Source organism: Branchiostoma lanceolatum, chromosome 2, assembly GCF_035083965.1.
Source record: "Branchiostoma lanceolatum isolate klBraLanc5 chromosome 2, klBraLanc5.hap2, whole genome shotgun sequence".
Lineage (NCBI taxonomy): Eukaryota > Metazoa > Chordata > Leptocardii > Amphioxiformes > Branchiostomatidae > Branchiostoma > Branchiostoma lanceolatum.
The window spans coordinates 4,574,581-4,586,708 of NC_089723.1; the positions used below are offsets into that span (position 1 = coordinate 4,574,581).

The 12,128-nt window shown below is 39.8% G+C and overlaps 1 protein-coding gene across 1 annotated transcript; it reads left to right on the top strand.

Moving 5' to 3' along the window:
• Window positions 1–341: 341 nt before the first annotated feature.
• LOC136426690 (nose resistant to fluoxetine protein 6-like) lies at window positions 342–11,042 on the top strand. The gene is made up of 14 exons (XM_066415446.1): window positions 342–436; window positions 928–1,027; window positions 1,394–1,490; window positions 2,091–2,193; window positions 3,302–3,469; window positions 4,563–4,656; window positions 4,983–5,084; window positions 5,553–5,715; window positions 7,346–7,425; window positions 8,087–8,188; window positions 8,406–8,517; window positions 8,825–9,023; window positions 9,757–9,899; window positions 10,214–11,042. Exons 1-14 carry the CDS (start codon window positions 388–390, stop codon window positions 10,322–10,324), a joined length of 1,623 nt encoding a protein of 540 aa, XP_066271543.1. The 5' UTR covers window positions 342–387; the 3' UTR covers window positions 10,325–11,042.
• The last annotated feature ends 1,086 nt before the right edge of the window (window positions 11,043–12,128 follow it).

Below are 12,128 nucleotides of genomic sequence, written 5' to 3' on the forward strand. Positions count from 1 at the left end.
TGCAGGGTTTACAATCACATAATACACAACAGATACATATTTGCTCCACACCTGCACTTTGTGGAACTGTCTCAAGGGTCTGGGCGGCTGCCGTTCGGAGGTGTCCCAAATACGACCTTCCCCAACCGAAGTCAGGTACCCATTCAAGTCGTACGCGTGTAAAGTGCCTTTTCCAAGGGCACAACATCGGGCCAACCAGTGGTTTCAAACCCGGGACCTCTCGGTTCTGAGCGAAACACCTTGCCGATTGAGCCACACGATGCCACGAATTGAATCACTGGTATATGTCTTTTCTTATAGATGGCATAAAAACGATGTTAACCCATGATGTTTCTACAGGGTGGAGGTGGAATAGCTGGTATTACAAAGTTAACGCTCGGCATCTGTATGCCTAGCTCCTGCACCCAAAATGACGTCATCCAACGACTGGACGGCAGTAAGTCAGACATCGAATCTCACTTCGAACAGCTATCGATAGAGCATATAGAAAATATGCCATTGAGTAAATGGTTTTTAAAACTGATATGACTATAATTTAAAAGCTATGAGGAGCTTTCAGGTGGCATCCGGATCGGCCATCTTTCATCAGCTCACTTATGATAAAGGGGTCACGAGCCCTAGGTTTCAAAGGTCTCCCAGGTCACGTGAGTAGACGAGGGAGTTGTAGATGGGTGGGAGTCTGTGGCGTCCTTGGAAAATATGCCAATGCATAATTCTACATACATACATAAAGTACAACATAATTTTAAACACCTTACGTTACATTGTTATTCTCAGCAGTCATTTAGTTACTAGTAATTCTGACAACTAAAGCAGATGATTCAAGTACGGTATCATTGATATATGATAGCTTGTATTGAGATGTTGTTGTGATGGTTTCTCATCTAATCACTTTCCAAATGATGAAAAACAGTTTGATATTTTCAGGTATCTACTGGCGTTTCCTTGTTCAACAAGGAATATTGCAAGTGACGTCAGCCTACTCACAGGAATCCCTACCAATCCAGAATGTCACTATTGCTGCTATGTGAGTGTTATGATGGGTGTCACCCCCCGACACCAGAGAATGGTATTGCCCAGAATCCAGAGGGTATAGAGCCCTGGGTTGGGAGAGGTCAGGGGTCAGACCGGGAGTTGGACAGGAGACAGAGGCCCAAGGGTCTCTGTCCTGTCAGTGGAATAAAATGTTGTTTGTAGAGATCATTGCGTTTTCGTCTAATGGTAAAAGAACCTTTAATTGCAACAATGGCGTTGTCGGCAGGATCAATATGTGAGCATATTCTAAACCTTTCTTCTGTTTACATCTGGCAAGGACTGAATACTGGAGACATTGCTCTTTCAGTTCTCCTAGTTACCAAGGCTGATATGTTAATTGCCTCTCTTCTCTGCACAGCTGTATCTGTAGTGTCATTCTCCTCCTACTTGCGATCGGTACCATCTATGACGTCATCATCTACCAACCCCAACTGATGGCCATTAAAAGACAGAAGGTAAGAAGACATCTCAGAATCATCAAATTTAAAGTTAAAGCTTAATGTCATCTTCAAAATGCAACCCTTAAGACTAATGGAGGAACAGTGCATAACTGTATGTACAAAGTTTATACATTTGTGGTATAAAACCAGTACAAAGCCTTGCTTGAGGCTTGAAGCCCCCCTATCACTGTACCCGAGGCACGCTGGAGGCGCCGCTGCGTCCTAAACTGGATTTGTGTTACCCTTTACAATATAATGGGAATATCAAAAAACGTACAAGTATATATGACCAAAAAGACAACAAAACACAAAAGTTTATTATAAATAATAAGATTCTTTTTTTGTCGTCGAAATTCGTTGCGTGCTTTGTCAATTCGATCGGCCGCAGCGACACCGCCAGCGTGCGCGGGTCCGCTGAGAGGGGGGCTTAACATAGCAATACTACGTTAAACTGATTTCAGGATTCATCGTTTTGAACGTTGTGTTATGATAGTCAATGATTTTGGCTGTGAACGATTTAGCATTATGAAATAGCCTAATGTAGCTATTAGAAGACCATTGCATAATGTTCGTAAGGCTGCTCGGAGTGTGATGTTTGTTGACGTAATTTTGCAGGAGAGTGAAGCACAAGAATCTGACGTCACCGTGACTTTACCGAACGAAAGGACGTTGCTGGTGAACAAACTCCCACCTCAGGAAACCTCAGCAGCAAAACGAGGTAGGAATTAGCCTTGTGCGATCACTTCAACTATTAATTCTACGATTGTCGACGTTATTTATCAAGAAATCAAACCTAATAACAACTGTTTTATATCAGAAGTAGTGCTAGCAGATTACTTTCATCTCACTTTATGTTTGTATTGTCTAATTTGCTTTCTATTGGACTATCTAATAATTTGTCTTCTCCTTATTTGCATATCAATTGATAGTTCGTGGTTATAAACCTGCTGTTCAACTCATCTTGCTCACAGTCACTGACGAAAAGTAGTGGATGCTACTTGAAACGTCTGACCGTTTCCAAAATCATATCCAGTTGTTTGAGTAATTGCTTTTTTGGCGCACTTTATGTTTATTTCGTCGTTCTATACAATACCTTATTTATACCTATACAATTTCGTTATTCTATACAATACCTTATTAATACCTATACAATTTCGTTATTCTATACAATACCTTATTAATACCTATACAATTTCGTTATTCTATACAATATCATGATCTCCTTTCTGTGTATACTTACACTTAGCCCTCGGGCATGAATTTGCCATTGGATGAAAGTTGTTCTATTCTATTTATCAAAGCCAGAAAAAGGCGACGCCATGCCCAACTGTATCACATGGCTAAATGTCGAACAAATATGAAGAATCATAATTCTGTCGTAAAACATGTGGTATCAGTTGTGGGGTTTTGTTATGTCTTAGATCGGACTATTCCGTCTTCCTCCGTGAATAATCAGGTTGGTAAGTCACTGTATAGAAATACTCTTTTTTACACAACCAAGAGATTTTATTCCACCGACGTTTTGGTGACCATCTGTCACCTTCTTCAAGGCAATTCTGACTGGTTCACATAGTTATGTGTTGCACTTCTGTGCGTTTGGGACCGCATGGTGATGTCATCCCCTGTGATTGTACATATGTAAATACTTTGCGTTTGGGAATGCATCTCATTATTATGTATAAGCAGTGACACAATTGTGCTGCATTACTATGTGAACCAGTCAGAACTGCTTTGATGAAGGTGACAGATGGCCACCGAAATGTCGGTGGAATAAATCACTTGGTTGTGTAAAACATAGTAATTTTTTTCTATTCCGTTTTCCACAGGCATCACCGGCCGTGTCCTCCTGTGCTTCTCCCTCTACACCAACACCGGGAAGCTCCTCAGCACCAAACAGGCGCCCAGCAGCATTAAGTGTCTCCACGGCATCCGCTTCTTCAGTATGAGCTGGGTCATCCTGGGACACACTTATGCCGTAGCTGAACCGTACTTCGGTATGTTCGTATTGAAGGAAAAGTTTTACAGTCGTTGGACTGATAATGTTAACTAAAATGCAAATGAGTTTGAGTACCGTGCCCGAAAGGTACAAAGCACGACACATAGACTTTTGCTGCGTGACACACCAGAGTTTGCGGCCCTCCTACTTAGGGACCATCGATGTCTTTTATAAAGAGAAGGGTGTAGTCCTGCAAACTATGGTGTTGCAAAATTCGGTGTGTCGCTCAGCATACGTCGGTGTGTCACGCAGCAAAAGTCTATGTGGCGCGCTTTGTACCTGTCGGGCACGGTACTCAAACTCATTTGCATTTTGAGTCATCACGCAGCAAACGTTGGTTTGTCGCGCCATGTACCTGTTGGTCACGATATGAGGTCTTTAGTAAAAATACAAGTTACTAGTGCACTGATGGAACGTTCATCTGGTCAAAGGTGATTCCTAGTTAACCACATGACGATGTGAATATTTGATATGACCTTCAAATTACCACACAAATCACCTATCTGGCATTTATGATATCGTGATTTTTAAGATCACTTGCTGAAGTACCAAATTTGCAAAATTTACCGTTAAAAACAAAAATAATGGCTACGTCTCCGTGGACCCTCCAAGCGTTAATAAAAATCCCCTCTTATTTGCCGACAACTTTGATTACGAGGAAAATTAGTTCAAACTTTGAAGTACGATTAGAAGTACGATTTTCCATCAGAAGTGCAGGCTGGAAGGTACAAAGTCGCTGGTTGTTGGTAGACATTAAGTTTGTTTTTACCACATGATGGTGTTAGAAATTTATTGGATTTTTTCTAACACGTAATGATGTCAGTAATTTATAGGTTGATGTTTCTCTATGAAAGAAGTCTGTTATGTTTAAAATTTGTTTGAATTACAAAACCTTATGTAATTATGCATCAATGGTCATGAATTAAGAAGCATGATGTTACGCAACTGTTTAAAAGGCAATCGTGTAACTGTTGGCATAATTCATGTGGATATTATAAATGTTTTATATGAATGTAACATGCATTGCCAGTCAGATATAAAGCTGAATCTAAATTTATGGATTCAGAATTTATGATAATCTGTTCTTTCAGACAACTTGCTGCAAGCCTTGGAGACCGTGCCAACATTTACATATCAAGCCATCAATAATTCCTACGTTTCCGTGGATTCCTTCTTCTTCCTCAGGTAATAATGGTTTATTGGTCAGAAATTACCCGTGCAATGGCAGCCAGTACTGAATTGCTGCAGGGTTTACAATCACATACTAGTAATACACAGCAGACACATATTTGCTCCACACTTGTACTTTGTGTGACTGTCGCAAGGGTCTGGGCGGCTGCCATTCGGTGCCAGCAGGTGACCTCAATACGACTGTAAGGTTACAGTCATAACTGGTGGACCCCCATTGGTCAAAAATTGTTTCTATAGAAATCTTTTGTACTTTGCAATGAGGCATTATGCAAAGTTCTTATGATCAACAGCTTACCAAGCTTTCACATCTTCCCTTCCAGCGGACTCCTGATGTCATACCTCCTAATCCAGCAGATACAGAAGACCAATGAGAAGGGGAAATCAGTTCCGTACGGGATGGTGTATTTCCACAGATATTGGAGGTGAGGATATTTTAAAGGCCATCTCCTCAAACCCATTATAGGAGGCGATACAAGGCTAGGCTAGCGAGTACGAGATTGAGAGGACATAAGTTCGATTTCTGTCAGTTATGGATAGACGTTATGTCCTTGGGGAAGACAAATCCACTCAAATATAAAAGAAAGATACGTTGTGTGATACTTTTATGTTAGAACACAATCCCAAACATAAAATAACTCTGCGGCGATTGAGTATTAAGTTTGTATTCCCATCGTTAGGGATTGTGTTCTCGCCCCATTCTTCGGCTTCTTATAGCGTGAGAAGCAATACTCCAGTCAGAAGATCTGAGGAAAGTGTCGACACCAAAAGTTAGCAGGTGCGAATTACTGGCTGTGTAAAAAGAATCTCCAATGCCCAAAATAGAAATATGATACAGTACAAGTAAACGTCCTGGCGCACATTAACACTTACCTTCATTCTGCCGTCCTCAGGTTAACACCTACGTACATGTTCGTCATGATGTTGTACATGTGGGTGTTTCCCTACATCTTCTCTGGTCCCTTCTGGCCGCCAGCTCCTTTTGATCCCGACTGTGGGGACAACTGGTGGACACACCTACTGTATATCAACAACGTGTTCCACGCTGATAGAGAAGTAGGCTCATATTTCTTCTGTTTTAACTAAGACATTACAATGTTGCAAGGCAAAGGGTAAGACAAATCAGTGGCCATAGAGGCACAGATGTATGATGATGTTTATCTATCTATCTATCTATCTATCTATCTATCTATCTATCTATCTATCTATCTGCATATATGTATATAGATAGATAGATAGATAGATACATAGATAGATAGATAGATAGATAGATAGATAGATAGATAGATAGATAGACAGATAGACAGATAGACAGATAGATAGATAGATAGATAGATAGATAGATAGATAGATGGATGTAGAATGGTACACAGTCTCATATTGCAGAGGTAAGGATCTAGGAAATGTGACTGGATGGAGAAAGGTGTCTCTGTGTCTTGACACATCGAGGTTGCTTAGGGTGATTAGCCTGGTTTTAACTCTGGCAGTTGTACTGCCCCACACCAAGACGCTGACTCCAACAAACACTGTCAGTCTATCTGTACAACAGTCAGCATAGAGTTCTCCTCGGCGCCCAAACACCTTCACTTACCCTTCCAACAGTCGAACCAAGGAGGAATTAAGGAGGTTATTTTAACCTCCTTGGTCGAACTAAATCTACTATCATCGGTAGCTGTGAACATAACATTCCTTCACACATTGTTCCATTCACGATGCGGTTGACACCATCACAAATGGGTTTGGCGTTGAGCTGAGTGTTTGACACTAGCAGAGAAATTTGGGCACTTCTTTTGAATTTCTGCAACCCACTCGCGTAAGCAGGCCTGGTGTTCTCTCCATGAGATTGCAATTATAATACGTTTGGTATCATAGGAAAGGAAATTACACAAGCTTTCCAACGATATAAAATGCATAGAAATTGATCAAGAAACAACGGAAATATGATCAAGCAAAGTAAAGTTTCCAAATGTTTTGTGCCAAGTTTATATACATATATATATATAGAGAGAGAGAGGTAGATGGATAGATAGATAGATAGATAAATAGATGGATGGATAGATAGATAGATATATAGATAGATAGATAGATAGATAGATAGATAGATAGATAGATAGATAGATAGATAGATACATAGATACATAGATAGATAGATAGATAGATAGATAGATAGATAGATAGATAGATAGATAGATAGATAGATAGATAGATAGGTAGGTAGATAGGTAGGTAGATAGATAGATAGATAGATAGATAGATAGATAGATAGATAGATAGATAGGTAGGAAGGTAGATAGATAGATAGATAGATAGATAGATAGATAGATAGATAGATAGATAGATAGATAGATAGATAGATAGATAGATAGATAGATAGATTAGATAGATAGATAGGTAGGTAGGTAGATAGATAGATAGATAGATAGATAGATAGATAGATAGATAGATAGATAGATAGATAGATAGATAGATAGATAGATAGATAGATAGATAGATAGATAGATAGATAGATAGATAGATAGATAGATAGATAGATGGATAGATAGATGGATAGATAGATGGATAGATAGAAACATATAGATACATACTTTAGATAGATATGCAGATAAATGCATATACTACTGACATGTGTGATGTGGTAAAAGCGTTTTCGTCTTACATTGTAACTGGTTTGTCTCCCTCTCCTCAGTGTATGGGCTGGACCTGGTACTTGGCCAATGATATGCAGTTCTTCGTTATCGGAGTCCCTCTGGTTTACATACTGTACAGGTGTGTCACATGTTTTACCTCATTGCAAATTAGTAAAGTTAACCCAAAGTTAAACGATGTCGTCCGTAAAGACATACTAGTAGTCTAACGACTATTCAAAAAATGCATTTAATCTCTAATTATATTCATAAATCGACATGCTGCTAATTTATCGTCCTTTAACTGTAAGCTTGACCTAGGATATCATGATATCATTTTGTATCAAATGGATTCCATCATAAGTCATTTATTATGTCCATGTAAAATTGAGATATATTCTTTGGCCTTTCTGTCTGTGCGTCTGTCCGTCTGTTTGTGTTTACGGAGTTTTGTAGTCAGCATAAGTTAGAACCTCTGGATGAATTATAATGATATTCGGTATGTAGGTAGATGTTGGGAAGACAAAAGTCAAGGTCAATTTTGAGCCCCCGGTATGTGACCTTACTACTGCTGCAGAACTTGTTTTATGTATCTTTCGACCTGGACGTGCTATGCTCTGTCAACATTGTGACCTGTGTAAGTCAATTAAAGGCGAACATAACCAAGCATAAATTATGCAAATGTAGAAGTCATTTGCATAATCAAAAAATTCATAGAGATATGAGGTCTCCGAACCCTTGTTCCATCAGAAAAAGACATATGAGGCAGGCGTTTTGCTCATTATACATCTGCTTCCTCACAGATGGCAGATATTGGGGATTGTTGTGAAGCTGGTTCTCCTGTTGGCAAGCTTCATCACCACTGCAGTCATCAGTTGGCACTATGACATGAAAGCACCTTTAGGGTAAGGAGTTTCGCATATGAGTGCTTGTTTGTAAAATTACAGCCAACTCCGTGAATAGTTTCATCAGGTTGGTAAGTCACTGAATAAAAAGACTCTTTGGCAATGGCAAACTGTAATGTGGATCTTTTGTATTGATGTTTGCATTTCCGTCCAATATATCACAAAATACCTTAGTATTTACCTTCTATGTACATGTATTTATATATTTCTTTTCCAGGGATATATTGAAGATCTATATAAAGCCGTACTGTCGTATCGGACCGTACTTGGTAGGAGTTGCTGTTGGCTGGCTGCTGGTTAAGATGAAAAGGAAACAAACCAAAAGCCTGGTGAGTGAAACACTTGGTGTACGATTCTTATGAATGAAAGAATAAATTAATGAAAACATGAATAAAAGGGACGTTTATCTATCTATCTGTCTATTTATCTATCTATCTCTCCATATACATATATTTGACGTCCTCCAACAGTAGTCACGGCGACTGTTGTTGTTGTGACGGAAATGCTGGACGTTAACATAAGTCTATATAAGAGTTATCCACCCTTTGTCAAAGATTATCTTAATAAAACAAAGACGCACCAATAACGGTCTTTATTTCTGTTCCTAACGACGAATTACATACCTTTCTGCACCAGACCTCGAAAATGCTGATACCTACTGGTTGGCTCCTTGCTGCTGCCTCTGCCCTGGCTGTGTTGTATTCAACATACGGCATGTACCACGGCACTACCCTCCAGACAGAACCTGAGAACGTGCTGTACCTGACTGTCCACCGTACCGTCTGGGCCATGACGCTTGGCTGGGTGGTTCTCGCATGCCATCATGGATATGGAGGTAAAGCTGTCTGCTTTAGTTATTGATGCAAATTCCGCTTTCTGGTTATTTCATACTTAAATTGATCCACTGTTTTGATTTCCTATTGTCATGATGTAAAGTCCAGTCAGACTCAATATTATCGTTCTACTAAGTTTATTTCAATTGTCGTCTAATTATCATTACTGATGTTGTTTGATGAATGGTTATATTTTCTAGTCCATCCTTATTCCTGTTTTATTTGTCGTTTTGTTTGTTGGGCTTTGAGCCCCCAGGATCTTCAAAAAAGCGAAATGTTTTCCTGGATAAATGAATAAACTGAAACTGGTGTATGCCAAAAATAGTCACTCAAGCAACTGGATAAAATTTTGAAAGAGTCAGACGTTTCAGACAGCATCCGCTATCTTGAGTCGGTGACTAAAGAAAGATCTGGTAGAACCAGGTTTTATACCAAAACTCTAAATAGATATGTTAAAATGAAGTGAAGACAATTTCATATGGTTCAATACTACAACATTCGCTCCAAAAATTGTCTTCACGTCATTAACATATCTATTTAGAGTTTTGGTATAAAACCTAGTTCTACCAGATCTTTCTTTAGTCACCGACGAGAGATAGCGGATGCTGTCTGAAACGTCTAACTGTTTCAAAAATTTATCCAGTTGCTTGAGTGACTATTTTTGGCATATCTTATTACTGTACCTGGATGCATAACCTTCATCAACGAAACGGGTGTACTTTAATTTGTTGACAGGAGTGGTGGACATCATCCTCTCCTGGGACGCCTGGGTGCCCCTGAGCCGACTGACCTACAGCGCCTATCTGATCCATATACTGCTGTTGAAGGCAGTATACCTTAGCAGGGAGGTGCCGATCCACTACTCAACAATCACTATGGTACATAATATACAATTCTGTAAAAAGAACTCAGTGACTATATGACGTACAGACTCGTCAATTATGCAATCTTCCTTCCTGCTAATAAGTATATGCATTTTCGCTACGAAAAGGCCAAAAATAATTGTTAGAAGGGGAAATACTAAATTGATTAACAGAAATAGACATTACAAGTATGTAAGTTTTCTTGTATCACTAAAACTGGTCTATCACACAAGCAAAAATCATAGAACATGTCCACGGGTAAAGTTTAGTCTCTTGTCTCACTATGATCGGTTGGCTGACTTTCAACATCTGTTTGGCTTCTTTTCTAGGTTTATTTTTTCTTGGGGCACGTGACTCTAACCTACGGTTTGGCCTTCCTGGTGTCCGTGACAGTGGAAGTACCATTGATGGGAGTGGAGAAAGTCATCTTCAACAAATAAGACAGAACTTGAGAATACTGAAAAAGATACAATTTCAGCACAAAGGACAGGCAACATGTTCATTACCGCCCTTTGTTTATCTGACGGCTGTAACATTAACTCACTATACAAGGATGTGACATGAGAAACTGTACTCTAAATTTGCATGCAGTGAATGATTCTAAAAACGTATTCAGCTGCTGAGAATAACTAATATTTGTAGGGGAAAATACACTGATTTGTAACGACAAAACGCGGAAAAAAACAAATAATGGTATGACAAATAATCACCAGTGATGTGACAGCAAGCTAACATATGATGACATGAAAATAAACCCTATCATTTATCACTACTTAAGTTGTTTAGTATAGGCGTTTACTATTAACGGTAGCAGTGCCGGATGATTGGGTTAATTAGTCTCAAACTTTAAAGAATATGGTAGCATTCTTCTCTGCCGAAATACCATAGGTAAAGAGTATGAAAGTCCTAAAATCAACCTTTACAGTAAATGGGAGAAAATGGAGTGTTCGCGGTGGTTTTAAAGACGCGTTTAAGGCAATAGGAGCGAAGGGGGTAGGAGGGGAAAACTCGCGGCGGTTTTAAGTTGGTGGCGAATAGCTTACCGCGAAAACCACGAAATTGAAACCACAGCGAACCTTTCTGCATTTACAGTATCTCTCACCAACTTATTTGAGTACCCCAAAACGATCTTTTGGCCTTGCACTGAATTAACTCATTAAACGGAACAGAAAAGTGTTACAACAGATAACACGAAATCCTTACTTTCACAAAAACATTGCATTATGAATATGTGCCATTTAGACTTCCTGGTTTGCAAAATCACTATCGGACACGTCACAGTTGAAGTGTGGCCGCATATGACCTAGTAGCATTCCTGGTCAATCCAAATTTGATGCTTGTCAGAGGATCTGCTCCCCAGGGCAAGGAAGTAAATACATAGTCAAGGCATGGAGGTGCAGCGCCCCTGTTCCCCGCTGTATACTTAGTTGAAACAGAGAACAATGTATCATTGTGTATACAACCGAAAACCGCGAACATAAAACCACTGCGAACATTTCTGCATTTTCTTATGCTCTAGCCCCAAAGCAGTTCACTGAGGCTTTGATGTGTCAAACTGGATGATGACTGACAGAATGTGTGCAAGGGGGGTCGGGTAGCTTGTGTGGCCTTGGCCTCGATGGTGTGTCCCTTACGAAGTTCTTAAGTATAGCTGCGATGTTAGTGGTACGCTCAACCCAAGGAAACACAAGGAGTCGCTACATCGTGAAGACGTTGATCTGTATTCTCCGCGGCTCTCTGTCCTCTCTACATCGTATCTCCGCTCAGGACTTCGACTGACTTCTAGTACATCGGTTCTCTTTATATACCTTCTATCCGCCTACGTAACTATTTCTTAGAAAAAGGTACATTCTTCTACTATTGAGTCATCATGCGTCATTTCCTCTGAGGGGCACTGGACAGTCCCAAATAAGGCGATGTCCACCCGGAAGCATGCTCTGCCCTCCTGGACAGAAGATCATTATTTCTCACCGGGTCATTACTCTAGCCATCATTCTAAGGAAATAGTGGCCGCCTACACTCTTTCTCAGAACAGATCATCATAACAGACGTCATCCTAAGGACATCTTAAAAATTACCAGAACTCAACTAATACTACAATACAATGCTATCGCACCTTATTACATGTGCTCCTTCCTCATCGCCTGTACTTGTTGTCAGTTTCGATCTTGTTACCAATTGCTATTTTGGTCTGACCTTCTTAAGAGACTCGTTGAATTCATTTATTTTCTGAAATTTTGCATA

Coding starts and splice junctions, on each gene's coding strand:
- LOC136426690 (XM_066415446.1), top strand. CDS start 388: ATGCCTAGCTCCTGCACCCAAAATGACGTCATCCAACGACTGGACGGC. Junction 4,657..4,982: donor GATTCCTTCTTCTTCCTCAG/GTAATAATGGTT, acceptor CTTCCCTTCCAG/CGGACTCCTGATGTCATACC. Junction 9,024..9,756: donor ATGCCATCATGGATATGGAG/GTAAAGCTGTCT, acceptor ATTTGTTGACAG/GAGTGGTGGACATCATCCTC.